General features: G+C 32.7%; 1 protein-coding gene across 13 annotated transcripts in view; it reads right to left on the bottom strand.

Moving 5' to 3' along the window:
* COL24A1 (collagen type XXIV alpha 1 chain) overlaps window positions 1-19,651 on the bottom strand; it is a 387,560-nt gene that overhangs the window by 297,685 nt on the left and 70,224 nt on the right. For 9 of the 13 annotated variants that reach the window (XM_072754694.1, XM_072754691.1, XM_072754695.1 and 6 more), the window contains 4 exons: window positions 16,653-16,706; window positions 15,416-15,460; window positions 11,516-11,569; window positions 8,567-8,611 (listed from right to left, as the gene is read on the bottom strand). In XM_072754694.1, the coding sequence (XP_072610795.1) occupies window positions 8,567-8,611; window positions 11,516-11,569; window positions 15,416-15,460; window positions 16,653-16,706 (198 nt within the window). Of the gene's footprint in view, window positions 1-8,566; window positions 8,612-11,515; window positions 11,570-15,415; window positions 15,461-16,647; window positions 16,707-19,651 lie in introns of all 13 variants that reach the window. The other 4 variants (XM_072754701.1, XM_072754703.1, XM_072754702.1 and 1 more) reach the window with 1 other exon arrangement.

Raw genomic sequence — 19,651 nt, 5'->3', positions numbered from 1 at the left:
GCTTTTGTGTGATACCCACCCTTTGAATGAGGGTGTGCCTATGATCTGCTTATTCTAACAGAATATAGAACAGGTGATGGGATGTCACCAATATGATTACATTATACTATATAAGATTCCATCTTAGCAGCCTGGAGCTAAAAACTTTCCTTGCGAGCTTTTTAAAATAAGCAGCTATGATGGAGATGCCCAAATGGCAGGGAATTGTGAGTGAGCTCTAGGAACTATGGTCAGCCCATAGGATCTAAATCTATAGCCAAGACCTGGTCTATAGCCATAAGCCAACAAAAGGTCTAGGGGTTCAATTCTATAGCCTTGAAGAAATGAGGTTTTCTCACAACATGAATGAAGCTGGAAGTGAACTCTTCCCTAGCCAAGCCGCCAGATGATCGTGCAGCCCGCTGACATTTTGACTATAGGCTTGTGACCCTAAGCAGAAATTTTATAGTTACTTAAAACTTTAAAAATTTAATCTAATTAAATATCTATATTTTAAAAGCTTCCTCATTTTGGTATTTCATATTCAACTAGTTCCAAATGCAAAGAATTTTTATCATTCTTCATGAATTTTGTGTTTGTAATTATTAAATGCAAATTTAGGAGTAATATAAATTGTTTAAGAATGCAAAATATTTCAGTTTCTAGGTGCAGCTGTTGCAAATACTGCACTAACTCTATTCCCTTTGAAACCATAAATCCTAACACAAAAAGAAGGAAGAAAATAGAAGTCTGCATTATCAGGAAACAGTACTTCATTATACAGGATTCTATTGCATTCGTACTGAAAGAATTAGATAAGTTAATTAATTCATCTTTCCTCTTATCTAAGTGCTTCTGCTGCCTGACCAAATCCTCGCCACAATCTTGAGCAGTTTCTATCTCTATTTTTGGCAGTGACACCATCTACAAAGCTTCATGACGTTCGGACATGAGATTATAGGCCACAGATACAAAGAATTTCCCTGAGGCCTAAAGACATTAAATTGTGATAGCCAGCCTCAAAGATGGACCCCCATGATTCTCACTTCCTGATATTAATGCCTTTGTGTAGTATGCTCTCATTTTGATTCATGATTCACCTATATGACTAACAGAATATTGAAGTACAGTGTATCTTCTGGGGTAGGTCATAAAGGGCACTACACCTTCTACATTGCTGTCATGGACTATGGTGCAAGCCAACAACCATGCTGTGAAGACATTCAAGTTCTATGTGGAGAGGTCTCTATGAATAGGCAATGAGGCCTGCCAGCATCTAGCACCAACATGGCTGGCCTGCAAGTGAGCCACCTTACAAGCTGATCCTCCAACCCCAGTCAAGCCTTCAGATGATAGTAGTGTTGCCCAAAATCTTAACTGTAACCTCATGAGAAACCCTATGCTAGACCCACCCAAATAAAGTATTTCCAAATTCTCAACCCACAAAAAACTCTGAAAAATAATATATAGTTATTGTTGTTTTAAGTCACTAACTTGGAGTAACTTGTTTTATAGCAATAGATAATACATGGCAATAAGAGTGGTCTAAATTACAGGTCATATTACACCAATGCTAAATGCTGGATCCTAAGTGACATGGGCACTTTTGTGTTTTGTTTTTAATATATTTATGTATTTGTGATGTACAGGGTCCTCAAAAGTATAGTACCCAGATCAAGTTTCTCTCTTGCCTGGAACCTAACAGTGGTACTGTCAATCAAACATAGTAGTTTCATAACACTAAGAACTATTCTAGACTTGGTATGCCTAAATATGTGCATGGTATTAATATTTTAGAGGATAGATACTATACTTGGTAGTATACCTAAATGTCTTGAAACAGTGGGAAACTTATTGCTTAGAGAGTCTAGTAAAATGATTATTTTCCTAATTCTACAAAGAAATTAGAAAAATACTGCATATAAAATAATTAGGAAAGTATGAGGACCAAAAGAACCATAAATACTAATGACTACATTTATAGAATTTTAAAAAACAAAAGTAATGCAAAATTTTTCTGTTAAAGGCCACAGTTAACTATGAATATACTTTGCTAAAAAAAAAAAAAAGAATATACTTTGCTCTTTTCAGAGAACAATGGTTTAGAAATAGCATATTCAATTTAAAGTAATGATAAATAAAAATTATCATAAAAGACACATACACTAAGTAGGCATTATCAACAAAAATAGAAATACAACTTTTTCTAAGACTAAGCAATAAAAAGAGAAGATCAACTAACTTGTCTTAGCTTAGAAACACTAAAAATAAAACCTGGTAATTACCTCTGCACCTTTTAAACATGAATATATATTACCACAAAATTGTGATATTTTTAAATCCTTCAAAAAGAAAGTATAATTACTATAGGAAAAGGCGAGAGTGTGAAGTACTCTGTGTAGATTCAGTTTCTTCCACTTTCTTTTCCTCACAGGTTGGATAATTTGATCCATACTTCAAGGGTCAAACATGTTCTGTTAGTTGAAACTAATTTTAAACTTAGGTAAGAATTTAAAGACTTTTAGCCCAATTCTCAGAGACTTAGCTTCAAGTCAGGCTTACTGTTTACCTAGTTATGATTGGGGCCCCAGTTCTCACATTCAAATTCTTGCTTTGTTCTTAAAGCCTAGTTACCATTTTATACCCCGGTTGTGGAAATTGCAATCTGCTGCCTTCTTGTGTCCATGAAGCAATTTTGGTATACAACATGTTCTATCCCTCGATCATAAGGGCCCCACCTTATTCTTGTCATTTTTCCTCACTGAGAACCCAAGCCAAGCCTCATGGCCATATTTACACTCACATTCCTGATTTTGATAACTTACAGGACTCTTGAGTTTTCCTTTACATTATCTGCCCTAAAAACAACTGCCTGACTGAATTTCCACCTGTTAGTTTTATAATCTCTAAGAAATCATGCTCTGCCTGGACATCTCCCAAATTATCAGCTATAGTTCATTGGGTATCTCTCTTTTCTATTTATCCCAAACTGGAAGGTAGGTTTAATTCAAAGTCCTGATCTCTTCCATACATCTTGTTAAGCTATTGTAAGCCAAATATAGTCACTACAGACTAAAACTAGTAAGTTAAAATCAGAAAATACATTTTTCTGAAAGAGACAGAATCACTTAAAAGTTAATAACATTTTTTTCAGAATGCTCTAGCAACAGTAGTACTTTATCTATAATCGAATTAACCACAATCTTTTCCTCGAACAAAGGAAGCACTGTCTCCAAATTCTTGATAAAATGTATGTATCTGAGACCTATTGTGCAACACGTATTTAAGACTGTCTTGGGCTAAGGATAGAAACTAATAACAGATGTCTAACAGAAGGATTTTATATTCTGAAATTCTAACACTGGAGTTAGAAGCCAAAATACAGTTTACTTTAAATAGACTCTTCTAACAGAAAGATGTATGAGAAAAGAGGAGGAGGCACTCCTTTCTATAGTTAGAAAAGTAAACATCCCTGAAGTCTAGGTGCCTTAAGGGTGTTATTTTGTCTGCCATTCTAAGGCAGACAATAAGGCATATTTTGATTTTCATAGGAAGAAAACTGAGTACACTTTTTCTTTGTCAAACTTTAATGTAAAATGATTTGATTATTTATAATTTATTCCTATCAGGTCTGAAAAACCCCTTCAAAAATCTCTATATTTTGACAAGAATTTTCTAGGTGTTATTGAGAATAAATTCCAGCTCCAATTTCATGTTTATCTTCAATCCCAACAAGTCAGTTCTGGCATAAATATTTTAGATTTGTGGAGTCATATAAATTTGCATAACTAAGTACAACAAAGAGACTAGTGATTAAATCAATCTGGGAGCCATGTAAAATGCTTTTTTTTTTTTTTTTAAACAACTATAGAACTTCCTGACTGTGGCATTACAGAATGAAGTTTGAAATCTTTGCATTAAAAAAAGAAGCTGCTTACAATTAGGTAATACTTATAAAATCTGATGTTAACAAATACATATGAAACCTCTCCCTGCCTTCTCTCTTTTTAAATAGCTTTCTTTTTTCCATTATAAATTGGTGGATGACTTATGCTTTTAAAGAATCTGGCTCATCCAATATGTTCCAAGAAGCTTTTCCAATAAAGACAGTAAAAGCATATAAAATAGAAAGGTAGTTCTATGGTATTTAAGAGTCTTGACCAATAAAGATGGTCTAGTACTTTGTTTTTATCAGAGATCTCTTCAGAAAGAACTTGAGATAAATTCAAGCTATATACATAGACTGCATAATGAATGGATGAATGGCACTTAGAGCTCTGTGGCTGTCTTCTAATATTAACTGACAGTAATGATTTTGTTCCGAGAGGGAAGGAAGGAAATAGGTAAGAATTATAATATCTTAATACCCAAAAGCATAAGTACAGAAATATTGACTAATATCTGACTGATCACATGAGATCCTTAAAAATAATTAACGATTATTAGTAAATACCTTATACTAAGATCTTGAAACAAAAAAATAGTTTATACTACAGGGAAGAAAAAACTTCTCAAAGGCCAATGACATAAGACCAAAGGACAAATAAACTTGTTAATATAACTACTTTTACATACTCTAATCCTAAAATAAACCAAACTCCCACCAAAATTAGTTTTCTTTTCCTGCTTGAAAAAACAAAAACACATTGTGTTATAAACATCAATCTGTAAACACTGGATAAATACAATGTTTCATTTTGGGGAAAAGTTTTCAAGGAAGTAAGATTTAAAATGAAAAATCTTTTAACTGAAACGTTAAATTTAAAAATAGCAGTATGAGGCTAAAGACTAAATAACTCTTGAACAACCAAAATAGTATGTTATTTTGAAATGTTTCCATTTTCAAAAGAGTTCATATAATATTTGTACTCTCTAGGAGAAGATATCTCTTACTTGTAAGTCTATCATTTTATTAAAAAAAAATACAGAAATAACTAAGGAAGCTGATTCACAACAACTTAATTCCATGCTTAGTGTTTATTCAGGAAAATAAGTGATGATTTAGCCAGCAGTAGGAGCATATGATTGATAGCAAAAGTTTTCCAAGCCTAAGCTTAGTAATGTTACCAACTCACTGAACAACTTTGGACAGTACTCTTACTACTCCCTCTATGTTTCTGCATACTATACACCTAAAATTATATGTTATGTCTCTATATAAGAGACACACATATATATTAATATTTTGGTCAACTTCATATCAAACACACAGCTTTAGTACACAGATTAGAAACCAACTCAGTACTGCAAAGAAGCTCATCTTGATTAATATTTAGAAGGAACTGAACTTGTCTTTTGAAGTTTTCTATGTCTATTTTGACTTTCAAAGTGTCTCGTATCATCCATAATACAGAAAGTGAAGTAATTTATTTTACCAGCTTCTGGCCTTAATTTCAGAGACTTTAAAAACCTGTGTAAAATATTACATAAAACTTAAGGAGTTATCCAAAAAGAATTATTAGTTTTCTACAAATTACATTATAAAAATTACTTCAAACTGAAACATATTCTATGTTCATAAGATCGCATATCTCCATCTACCTAAAATTTGAGGAAATGAGCTAATTTAATACAAAAGAAGAATAATCAGATTAATTAAAGGAAAGTGATGATTATAATACATCTAAAGTACATCAGATATCATTCATACTCATGAGAGTATATGAAATAACATGAGATCTATATAGGAGTATCCTAATAAAGCATGAATCCACATTTCTAAACAATTCTGAAGTCAGCTGAAAACTGGAAGTAACTGTCTTTGACACATGCATACCCAAAAGTTTTTTAGATACAGGTATTTTCAGATTTTAATATTTCCAGGTTTCTGTTACATTCTTTCAGATATATAGGTTTCTGTCCTCTCCTTTATGGTGGGCTAGAATAGCTTTAGCTCTGCCTTAGTATTTGAGTATCTGCTTCATATGTAGTAACAGATAGTATACATAATTTAATAAATTGACAAGAAAAAATGGCCAAATTTGTTTTCTACACACTTAATATTTTCTACATCAGAGAGTGGAAACATCATTTAAAGATATTTTTCTTTTACTATTATTAAAGCAGTACTAAGTAATCATTTTTCCCATGGAATTTTAATCATCTAATTTGAAATACAAGTGTCCCATAATGCATAATATCCCATGCTAATACATTTGCCCTTACTTAATGTCAAAGCTATTTGAAGATGATTTTACTTATAATAAACAGAACATAGGGGAGCATTTATACATAAGATACACTTCTAAAATAGTGTCTGAGGTCAGCCTTGGCATAATTTGACTTGTGGCTGTAACTGTATCTTACTTTAATACTGTGATTTCCTCATAAACGTGGCCAAATCATTTTGCGGTAAAAACAAAAGTATGTATAGCATACATGACATATTATAGCACCAGAAAGATTTTCTACTATAAACACTATTTAGGAAAAATGAGGTACATATGTTTTTCAAATATAATTTTCCTAGGGATCTGAATCTGTGAGAAGGGCATATGTTTTTAAAGCAATAAAAATATACAAATTTTGTAATGTAAAGGACAGTTTAATCAACCCAGTAATCTTTCTATTCATTATTTTCCCACAGTTTTCTTGAACTTCTCTTTTTAATTCAATAGCATCTGTTGGATAATTTTTACTAGGGAGTAAAAAAACCAGAAGTTATCTATAAATTTCCATGGATAATTTTAGAGTTCATGGTGGAGCAGGAAACTGGAAATTGCCTATACATTTCCAAGATAAATTAATATTTATATAAAACCAGCCATATTAATAAATGAAGTTAGTAGCAACGTAAGTGATGTATCACAGGAGCTTTGGGAAAACACTCTATTTTTTCAACAACACCTAAAATTCCACCATTGCAGATTATTTATTTTGTCTTAAACTACACTTAACATATAATTACTAATAAATAACATAACAGTTGAACCATTAGAAATAATTCATATGATACTATAAATAAATTTATTCATTTTTTTCACTGATGTCATATTTTGATAGGAAAAGGACGAAAAAAATAAAGATGAAGAATGGAGAAGACAAGAATAGAGGAGGTAAATTTCACCTACTCTCAATTTTGAGAACTCTGCATATTTAGATTAAGTATTTGCACATGATAATTAGAGCGGTATTTCTGTTTGGAGTGTGTGTATGAGGGCTTAAACAGAAAGAAGTAACATAACATTTTGTAGTATAAGAGTGTAATTAAATGAGATGGCATACAAAATATTTATCAGAGTGCCTAAGCGTTAAAAATGCAGATGGTGGGATGCCTGGGTGGCTCAGGGGTTAAAGCGTCTGCCTTCGGCCCAGGGCGTAATCCTGGAGACCCAGAATCGAGTCCCATGTCGGGCTTCCTGCATGGAGTCTGCTTCTCCCTCTGCCTGTGTCTCTGCCTCTCTCTCTCTCTCTGTGTCTCTCATGAATAAATAAATAAAATCTTAAAAAAAAATGCAGATGGTGATGGTGACAATTTCTGTGGTTAGAAGTGCTAGAAGATTAGCTCTAAAGTTGAATATAAACGTAAGAAGACAAAATGGTTTATTTATTTTCAATTTCTTGACAGTCTATTAAGCTTATCTTAATAAACTGAAATCTTTAAAGTGAAACTTTAAATTCTACATATACCATCATTATCTGTAAGATTCTGAGCATGTCTTTGAACATCACTAAGCCTCATTCTCCTCACCTATATAATGGTGACATTAATACCTATTCTAATCTACCTTCTAGAAATACTACAAAGTTCAAGAACAAATGCTTTAAAAGGAAGAGTATGGTGAGGTCTGTAATCTTTTATAATTATCATCAAGGCTTTATTTATATACACCAAAATTTTAGAAAAGTTGTTACAAAAAAACCAATTTCCTTCCTCATAGACTAGAGAATACAGTGTAGCACAGAAAGTGTTACCCTACGAATACCTATGGATAACAGTAAAAACAACACAAGCGAAAAGGATGTGGCTAGTTAGCTACACTAATTTAACCAAGATAACATGAGGATGCTTCCCTGAACCACAGTTTTCATATTTGTTAAATGATAGGGGTATAAAGATGATGTCAAAATTTCCTTCCATCTCTGAAATTATTATATTCTCTGGCAAAATTCACTTTCCTTGATTTTTTTTAATCTGCAAATATAAAAAGCTAAAGACATAAAAAATATAGCTTCTGAGCTAGTATTTGAAGCAGGCATTTTTAAAACCTATAGAATATGAGAGTGAATAGTGCTATCATTATTGTTTTAAACTGTTCATATATTTTCTGTGACATTTTAATTCCTTATCCTATGGATAAAAGTCTCTTCCACTGGTCTATTAAATGGGTTAGGAGCGTTAAATTTCATATTTTTTTATTTTTTTATTTTTAGTTTTTAAATTTCATATTTTTTAAATCTAATTTTTCCTTCACAGTCTCAGGTCTTATTTGATAGACTGTTAAGGTAGCAAAATTTAAATTCTGTTGAATGAGATAGATCATTTACAACAAGAACAACTACATTTATATTTGTATAGGTGAGAAATATGCACATAATTAGACTATATTTCCCTGAACTGAACCTCAAAAAATAAAAGTTGAATTACCTGTCTTCCCTTAAGACCCTTCTTTCCCCGGATCCCAGGAACACCCTAGAATATGTAAAAGTCAAAAATTAACATTTGTTGAATAAATGAATGAGATAGATATTACAGATCTTTTTTTTTTCTCAAACATCAGTTAATGAAGTATGAAGAGAAAAATTAATTGTTTGTTAAACTGGTATGACATTCAAAGAAGCTTTAATATATTAAATTAACTAAAGTATCTACTTTTCTCCTTCATAACAGAATCCTGATTTTATTCTGAAATGCATCCTATCTGTATTTCTAAATGGAGTCCTGACATTCCTCTGGTGATAGTTATTAGCCCAGAGGTGGGCACACAACCAAAGCTGGCACAACCAGATAAATAGGAAGGTCTTACTTTTCCAACACCTAAGGGATAATTACCTCCTCTCTGTCTCCCTATCTTTCTGGCTGCACATAAATGAAAGCACACTTAGCCCTCACACTGTCAATTCTGCAATTGTATAGGAAATCTGCCTTAGTGTAAAGCTACCATGAGGCAAGGCAAAGCAGAGAGATGATATCACTATGCTCAACATCATATTGTGCCTAGATCCCACCTAACCTATAGATTTCTGGTCTTGTAGGAAGCAGTAGGGCATGGTACTTAAACACTCAAGCTTTGGAGCGAGAACATCTGTGTTCAGATCCTGGCTCTTATTACCTGTATATAGTCTTAGACAAATCTTTCTCTCTGTATGCCTCATTTTTTTTCATCTATAGTGAGAAAAATAATAATAGTACCTATCTCACTATTTGTGAGCATTAGAGAAATTAATTCATATAAAGTATTTGCATAGTGTCTTGCCTATATATAACTATCCAGTATATTGTTTGCTATTATCATTACCATCATTATTAAAAATTTCCTCATTTTTAAGTCAGTTTGAGTTGGGATTTTCTGTTATTTGCAGTCCAAAATATCCTCATGGATATAATCACCTTGAGACTTAGAATTACTTAGAAGCCTTAGAGTCTAAGGAATCTGCTAGAATTATGTAGCTTGGGAGTTATAGTATATACAGGTAAGTTAGACGATATCATTAGTTGAAGTAATCCATCCACTTTTAGTTCAACAGTGTTTGATAAAGATTCATCTAATGTCTTATCAAAATAGTATGGTGAGCAATAGGATTCATTTCATCAAGACTACACATTTTTACATAATATAGCCCACCTTTTTTCAAAAAGTAAGGTAATTATTTTTCATAATTTTAGTAGCTCACTAAATCTCAGTAGGAAACCTAAGGATAATACAGACAAAATTATATAATCACTTTGTCATAGATATAGATACAGACATAGATAAAGATATAGGTATAGATATAGATACATACATATACCTATTACTGACTCTCAGGAAGGAATTTTTCTATTTGTTTTCAGGAGTGATTAGCATTATACTCTTTTTGCCTGTCTTCTCTATGTCTCTTTTCTACTCTCTTCTCTATACACATTTTACATTATCCATAGTTATATTATTCATAGCTATATCATTCATAGTTTTAATGAAAATGTTGAGGTAGCCAAATATTAGGACATGTTACACATGATAGCCATAATACCACAAAATGGTCTTACATTTTGACTTGAGACAGGTCTTAATATTTCCACAGAGACTGGCCGAAACTAGTGAACATGATTGCAAGCAGTGTGCCTAATGATGGTCAGTGATGCGATCCTTAAGTTCAAGATGATAACATTTTGCAAGGACTTAAATTTGCTCTATTTATTACATCATTAACTAGAAATAAGATCAAGAAAGTATTATATCTTGAGTAGCATATATCTGCTGCTCAAGATATATGTATATATGTATACTGAGATATACAGCAGTATATACTCCTTTGGTCAAGGAGAAGCAGTTCAATTCTTTGCATGATAGATTGGAAACATGATCTATAAGTCTGCTGTATCACATGGCAATTAAGTAGCATAGGTGCAGGATCACACTGAAGATATTTTTGCAAGTGAAAGAAACGACCTGTATATTCATCAAGGGAAAATCTTCACCTCATCTCTCCAAAGAAGACCAGACATTGTGATTGTCACTACAGCACATTTAAACTGAATATTTCATCTCTGTCAGGAAGTTCACAAGTGATTACAAGAAAATGTGGTATAATTTACTCAAACTATATATTTGAAAATTTCATCTAGCAAAGAACAATCTGGTTTACTTTCACTTGCAAAAACCAGTTTCCAGAAATGAAGAAAACTCTGGCCTGAATAGTATACCTACAATAATAGCACTGAATGCTAAATTTTGATATGACTATTTTCAAATCTAATATTGCTCAATTCTATTTTTTCAATGAATACTGACAGTAAAATTAAAGAATACAAATAGAAAACAATGAACTGCTTACAACACCAAAAACTAAACATGATGACGTTAGAATGCTAGAACTATGTACCTATTTGATTAACTGTTGTAAGACCAATCATTTTGCAAAGATTCTATCTTTATTCACAAGTACCTTTAATTACAGTAAGTATCTGTCTCATACCCACATTTATGGACAGCTCTATTCCATTATGAAATTAAACAAAAAATATATCTTCTGAGGCTGAACTTTTTTACTATATGTTGTACTATAAAACACAAGACCTGTCAAGAGTTCATACTTAAAGATTAATGAACTATAAAATATAATTTTCATAATTAGATGTTTTACCATTTCAATTCGTGTTTTTTAAAAATTGAATTTAAAATAGCTAACCATACATGTTCATGTTTGTATTACCTTACTTCCTTAAAACAAAATTCAGTAAAATACTAGGGAGTCTAACTAATTTCTGGTAAGTGATTTTTCATAAAACTGGCTTGCTTCACTCAGTAAGATGAAGTGAATGTGAGCTTACGACCCTGTTGAACTATCATAAGCATATTACTTTAGAAATAATATTTGAAGGAAATGGACTTACTCTTTCTCCTTCAGGTCCCAGTTGTCCTACTTCTCCAGGAGAGCCAATAAAACCCTTAAAGTAAGCAAATAATCTTTATTTTATTTGAACATTTACCCTATAAGTAATTCCAAATACAGATCATACATTTTTTATAATAATATCAAACTCTAAGACTTAACAGAATAAATAACTTCCCCTTTACCTTATCACCTTCCTTCCAGAAGTTACAATCTTTTCATTAAAAAAAAAAAAAAAAAAACAGTAGAGATCATAACGTAAGACACAGTGACCAGTGAAAATCCAGACCAAATCCTTTCCTTTGTTGAATTGTATAGTGGGCAGAAAATATATAATTAACTAAAATACAAGGCTGAATGGAAGTATCAAAAGATACAAAGTAGCACAGAGGGAGAAGAGATTCATTCCAAAGTAGCAAGAGGTAAAGGCAATAAAATGTTTAGAAAAAGACTGGCACTTGAGATAGGCTAACAGAGTAGGTCAAATCCTGACAAGCAGAGGATGGAGAAAGAAAACTCCAAGCAGAACAATTACGGTGAGTGGAAACAGAGAACTTCAGGGAGTGTTTGTAAATGGGAACGGATAGCATTATACCTGTAAGACGCTTTAGAGAAGAGCAAAGATCCAATGTACCTCAATGAAGATTCTAACTGGTATGACAACAAGGGGCACATATAAATAGCAGTGCAAGGTATTTTATCCTAATACACTTCAGTTATATTTCTGTGGTAAATAATAAATTCTTCAATTTAAAAGATAAAGTATATGATAGTTTGGAGACTAGATTAAGGAGACCTTCAAATTTCAAGCTAAGAATTTTAGACAACTGGAAGCTACTGCCTTTAGGGGATTGTGGTAGTGCCCTAAGAGTAGGTTGTATTTCTAAAATGTTAATCTGTTGACAGGATATAGAATACATCTGAGACAAGAAACAATGAATGTAGGAAAACCTGTTAGATGCTCTTTCAATGGTCCAAATTTGAAGGAATATGAGCCTGGATTATCGATTCAAAAAACATTATTTAAGTGCCTATTATGTGCCAGAAACTGCAATTAAAAGATGAATATGAAAGTCAGTGCGCTCAAGAAGTTCATGGTTTTTTAGGAAAAAGGGTCAAACAACTAAATCATTGTAATATCATATGATAATTATAATATGATTATGTGATATATTATGTGATAAATACAAAATCAACTGAAACTTTGGAGGCAGAGTGACCAACATTGCCCAGAGGGAAGATTTAGGAAAGCTTTATAGAGGAGGCAACATTTGAGCAGCATTAATAATGTACTACTATTCATTCAATCAATAGGAATGACATGACATGGCATTTATATAGAATTGCAAATAGCTGTATGTGGATGATAGGTAACCAGTGGGGTTAAAGGGTAGCAATGGCCACATCAAGGAAAGTCTTTTGTGTAATGATGGAAAGTCTAGAATTTATACTGTGAGCCATTAAAAAAAATATTTAGGCATAGTTTTGATACAATCAAATTTGCAGCCTATACAATTCACTAGGTTTACTATGGAGCAACTGGTCTTTGTATCGGTCTCTATAAAGATTGAGGCAAAGATGACACTAAGGTTTATGGCTGGACGGTAAGCAAATGGTAACCACTGATAGAAATATAGAAAACAAAAGGGAATGCTATTTGGTAGAAAGAGGAGAAGTTCTTTTGGTCATTTTGAGTTTACAGTGTTAATGAGGTATCCAAATGTAATTATCTTGGCAGGGAATTGGAAATGTGAGACTTATAGAAAGAGTTTATAGAGAGATAAGGTTTGTAAGACAGGTATGCTGGAGGCCTTTCAGGTAAACTAGAGCTCTGAGGAGAAAACAAAAAGAAAAATTATCACTAAACTAGAGAGAGGTTGAAATGGAGGTGGTTTTGAAATGCAGAATCATTTTATGGATACAGAGAAAAGTCCAAGTGAAAGGGAATTTGAAGGACAGATACAAAAGGCCATTTTAACTAATTTCTATAAAGGCTATGGGTGACCTTTCAAGAGTGAATGCTTTCATAATAATATACATTAAGGAAGAATTCAGATTTTTAAAAAATTATTTATTTGAGAGAGACAGAGAGAGAGAAAGCAAAAACAGGGGGAGCTGCAGAGGAAGAGAAGGGGTCCCTGGCATCATGACCTGAGCCAAAGGCAGACACTTAACTGACAGAGCCACCCAGGCACCTGAAGAATTGATATTTTTTTTAAAAAAAGTAAATGTCATTTGTAGAAGCAGAACAGCATTACTCACAATAGCCAAAAGGTGGAAGCAACTCAAATGCTTAACAGATGGATAGATAAACAAAATATGGAATATACATACAATTGAATATTATTCAGTCTTAAAAGGGAAGGAAATTCTGACACGTGCTACCGCATGAATAAACCCTGAAGACAATCATGCTAAGAGAAATAAGCCAGTCACAAAAAGATAGATATTGTATGATACCACTTAAATGAAATACACAGAATAGTCAAGTTTATAGAGACAGAAAGCAGAATGGTTGCCTGAAGTTGGGAGGAAGTGAGAATGAGGAGTTACTACTTAAAGGATATAGAGATGGAATTTGGGAAGATGAAAAAGTTCTGAGGATGGATGGTGGTAATGGCTGCACAACAATGTGAATGTACTTCATGCCTCTTGCTATGGACTGAATTCATATGTTGAAGTGTAGTCACCAGTGTGATGGTATTTCAAGGTGAGCTCTTTGGGAGGTAATTAGGGCATGAGGGTAGAGCCCTCATGAACGGGTTTAGTGCCCCTAGAAGAAGAGATATGAGAAAGATGATTGCTATCTCAGCTATGTAATGATAAAAAAGGCAACTGTCTACAGGACATGAAGCAGGCTGTCACCAGATGCTGGATCTGCTAGTGCCTTGACCTTGAACTTCTCAGACTCTAGAACTGTGTGAGGGGACCCCAACAGGGAGCTCCATCTTCAGAACAAGATCTGAGGCAAAATCAAGGGTCGGACACTTAACTGACTGAACACGCAGGTGCATCTCAAAAAAGTATTTTAGATAATACAAAGCATAGGTGTAGATTCTGGAAAATAACTATTAAAAATAAAGAATTTTAAAAATAAAAATTCCAGTTTACTTTTTCTAATTTTTCCTAGACTAGCTTTAATTTTAATTTGTAGCACACTATGTAAGATATCACAGTAATTTTTTTTTTAATTCCCTTAATGATTAAAAGTGACTAAACTTGGGATGCCTGGGTGGCTCAGAAGTTGAGCGTCTGCCTTCAGGTCAGGGTATGATCCCAGAATCCCAGGATCGAGTCGGGCTACCTACATGGAGCCTGCTTCTCCCTCTGCCTGTGTCTCTGCCTCTCTCTCTCGCTCTCTCTCTCTCTGTCTCTAATGAATAAATAAATAAAAATCCTTAAAATAAATAAATAAATAAATTTTTAAAAATGTCTAAACTCTTTAGTGGTTTGGAAGTGCAATGGTGTATTCTTGATATGATAAGCTTATTTCCTTCTTTGCAGATTTTTTTTTCTCCAGATAGTTTTTGTATCATATTATCTCAGCCTTGAAATTAATATGAATTTTTTTGACTCTTCATATTTTTATCATGATTTTTTAGGTCTATATATGTTCATATATAAATTGTGCTACAACTGTTTATAGAGTCCATTCTAACCTACCAGACATTATGCTAGGAGCCAGAAAATAATAGAAAAGAATGATGTTAAACCTACTACTGTTAAGACTGCTCTCTGTGACCATTAAAAATGAAAGTATCTATTGGACAAATGTCCTTTTCAGGCTAAACTGGCATTACATTCAAAGTTCTTGTGGACGTGTGAAACTGATACCTATTTTATATATTTCATTCTACTTTTATACAAGCATGCTTACAAAAGGATGAAAATGGTTACTTACTCGTACACCTTTAGGACCTGGATTACCTTCTGGTCCAGCTAAACCCTAGTGTGAACAAAAGACGTCATCATCATCATGCTATAATATTTTAAAAGCATTGTTTATAAATAAAATAAAATAAGATATAAAGAAATATCATTTTTACAAGTATAAAATTCAGAACTAGGTATACTTAATGAAGATTATATATGTTCAAGGAGTTTTAGAATTTCAGAACCAAAGAGGCACTATATATATAATCTCTACAAAAATATATTTTAGTCACCTAAATAAGGTAAATTAGCACACATTATAAGATACAAAAAAAATAATTTTAATTAAACTATTTCTCATTGGAAAACCATGTTCTTTTTAAAACACATCTAATTAACTTATCTAAAATATATTCCCATAATTTAAAAAATACATTTTTAATTTCTGATCAATGTCCATATGCTTGAGTATTTTTATATGTTTCTGATAATACAAATCATCACTTGGTGGTAAGACTCTAATATACAATACTCTCCGTGTATTTTTAAGACCTAAAATAATGGGATTTTGTTAACTATAGATTACTTTTTGACATTTTCACTTCCCTCATTCTTGAGAATAAAAAAGGTATTACAACTATAGTTTTCCAGTATGCTAAATGAATAATTAATTTCAAGAGTAAGTCTTCAATTCATGAAAACCTATGAAAGAAAATTTGTTCTATTATTAGTCTACATGAAATAAATAAAATTATAAATTAGAAAAAATTAAATATGAAATGTTTAGAGTAAATTTTCAAAACTGTATTACAAAGGCTTGAATTCATTTCAAATAAAAGCATTCGGTGGTGGTATACATGCCAAACTGTGTCTCAAGTTTTTATAACTGTGCTATTAAAAAACAATGCTTGTTATACAATCTTAACTCTTACCATTACTTCATTTTAGTGAGTGAAAGTATTGTAAAATCCATAGCAGGATTGTTTTAAAATTTTATTTGACCCTTGGGCATTTTAATTTTGAAGGTTCCACTGTATCACATCATACCTGTTTAGAAACCCCACTCCCACTTTAAACAAACCTCTCTACAGTAATATTTTTGAAGGATTTTTACAATTTTAATTTTAAAACTATTTTGCCATGAGTAATTCATTATTCAATAAAAATAAGCCAATTATTATTTGAACTTTAACTCTGAAAATCAGAACATACAATGCATTAATGAAAAGGAACATAAAAGGAAAATGTAAATATAGTTACCTCACCTGCCTGCCAGGGTAACCACGTGAACCAATATTACCAGTGAATCCTGGAATTCCCTGAAATAAAAAATAAAATAAATAAAACAATACAACAAAACCAAAAGAAGCCCAAGGAAGCAAATTTGGCACAATTATAATACTCAAGTTTATAAAAAAATTTTCCCCCATAAAAGTACTAAGGGTCCTGCACATTGTTTATCTGACTGAAATCACCTATATGAAATAAAAATGAGCCAAAATTGGACAGCCTGGGTACCTCAGTGGTTGAGCATCTGCCTTTAGTTCAGGGTGTGAACCTAGGGTCTTGAGACTGAGTTCCACATCGGGCTCCCTGAGTGGAGCCTGCTTCTCCCTCTGCCTATTCTCTGCCTCTCTCTGTGTTTCTCTCATGAATAAATAAATAAAATCCTAAAAAAAAAAGAAAGAAAGAAAAGAAAAGAAAAAAAGAAACAAAGAAAGAAACATGGAGACTCAAAGGCTTAAGAAAGGAAACTTGCCACAGAACTGGGAGGTCAAATGAGAAGAAAGACTCCACTTTGTCTTGACTTTCTTTCATTGATAAATTATTCATTCATTTGTTAGTTTATCCAAAGTCTAGGTCTATTAAATAGTTCTTGAACCAAGAAAATGCCAGAAGAATGTACATTGAACTGCCTTTACTTAACCTCAAATGGTGACAGCCATCATAAATTTATTATAATTTTGTTATTTATTATGTAAATCATTTCCTTCTTATTGTTTGTAAAAGAGATAAAAGACACTAACTAGCCCTTTGTCCTTCTGCCCTGAAGCACACAGAAGAGTGTTTCCTTCAGTTTAAGTATAGAAACACTATAAAACCCCTAAAAATTTGGAAAATCTGCAGAGATAATAAAGGAAAAGGCAAATGGAGGATCATAGATGAAAATTTTTGTCCTCCCATTTTATTAGACATGTAGGCTTCAGATATATCTTTTTTCTACTTTTCTCAGAATCTCTCAATATTGTTCTTTTCTCATTTTTCTCTTCTCTCCCCTTCCTCCAACAATTACCATTTGCTGAGCACTTTTTATGTGCCAATCACTATGCCAATCACTTTATATCTATGAGGTAGATACTATTTTCTCTATTATACATTTGAAGAAAGTAAGATACAGAGAAGTTAAGAAACTTGCCGAAGATATCACAGTTGGTAAGTAGCAGAGCCTGGATATGAATTTAGATAATCGGATGAAAGTTGTCATATGATGCACATACACATACATATACATGTATATGTCCACATACATATAGACATCCATTTATAGACATGACAATGGACAATTTAACACAATATGAATGAAACACTGGCTTTCTGAGGAGCACAGAATAAGATTCTTATTTACAGATGGAGAGATTTGTCCTATGAATTCCAGAAACCATATTTCTATATTAAATATTACCTTATTAAAATTTGAATAATATAAAATATTTTATTCCCACAATAACATTCATTTAGCACCTATCATATGCCAGGCACTATTTCAAGCATTTTATATGTATTATCTTATTTAATCTGCCTAAACTCTGTAAATTAGGTGTCATTACCCATATTTTACAGATTAAAAAAAATGAGACATAAAGTGTCTGTCACCAGTGGAAAAAAAGCCAGGATTTGAACCAGCATGTCTCATTCCAGAGACTGCCATCCAAGGTTGCTTCCCTAGCATAATTCTGAAGTGTGTGTAATTTCCAATAGTATTCTAGGGAAAGCCCTCTAATTATGAGATTTGCTCCAGTTTATTTACAACAGCTTCCTTTATGCCTCATCCAATTCTGAAATACACAGGCCTATATCCAGACATCCACAAAACCTTATATTTGGGTATGCCAATAGAAAGGAGTAAAATAAATTAAAAGAACTGTTTATTCTACAGGTCACTGTCTGGCTAGGGCCAACCACCATGCCTTTCATTCCTCTCCTAGCCAAATCAAGTTAATTGAACTCTATTAAAAAGCAATCTGTCTTAAGACATAAAGGAAATCTGATTTTGAATGAATTTTCACAGAGGGTGTTAAGGCAACATGTAAAGATCTAATACATTCCAGCTGTAAAGATAAACACAAAAGAATTCCACTGGATGGCTAAATTCTGCTATCCTGGAATGGCAATAAACAAAGTAAACAAGCCTTCAGCAGTCTTAGATGGCATAAACATGTCCAAGCCAACCACACCCTAAAATCACTGTGACAACCATAGAAGCTCAAAAGAAACTCAAAGCAAATGCTACAACTTAAAATTCACTATGCACTCAAAAATGGTTAAAAACAAAAAAGTCAGGCCACTTAAATCTATAGATTGAATGCGGGAATTTAGATGCCAAGTTCTTATCTCTAGACCCTAGAGAAATTAGGAATAGGAACCTGCCTCTATCCTACTTCTAACACCAACATTTAAAGCACATGCTCTGAGATAATCAGACTTCATTGAGAATCCCAGCACTGCTACCAAGTAGAATTAGTAAAATAGAATAACAATATCTAGGTCACAGGATTATTGTGTAGACAAAATAGAACAATGTGCAGAAATATATTTAAAAGTGGGAGAAACTGCAACAATTACTGTTCACTCTGAGAACAATAATAAGTATACTAAGAACTGGGTTATAGAGCAATTGTGAGAACACTTATAAGTATTAACACAGTCAATTTTTCATTTACTTGTGAAATACTAGGTTTTCTATATTAGAAACCATACATTTGTGTCAAAGTATTTTCCTTTTTTTTTTTTAAGATTTTATTTACTTATTCATGAGAGGCACACACAGAGAGAGAGAGAGAGAGAGAGAGAGAGAGAGGCAGAGACACAGGCACTGGACCAAAGGCAGGTGCCAAACCGCTGAGCTACCCGGGGATCCCCCAAGTATTTTTCTAGAGACTTTTTTTTCTTCCCAGGGACTAAACCTTCCTGCCTTTCTTTTTTCCCCATAAATGATTTTTAGCACTTGTTTGATCTTAAAGAAACCGAGATTGCACTTGTTACA

The sequence above is a fragment of the Vulpes vulpes genome, chromosome 3 (genome assembly GCF_048418805.1).
Source record: "Vulpes vulpes isolate BD-2025 chromosome 3, VulVul3, whole genome shotgun sequence".
NCBI lineage: Eukaryota > Metazoa > Chordata > Mammalia > Carnivora > Canidae > Vulpes > Vulpes vulpes.
The sequence above is the reverse complement of the archived record's forward strand: the minus strand, read 5'-3'. Positions and strand labels throughout refer to the sequence as shown.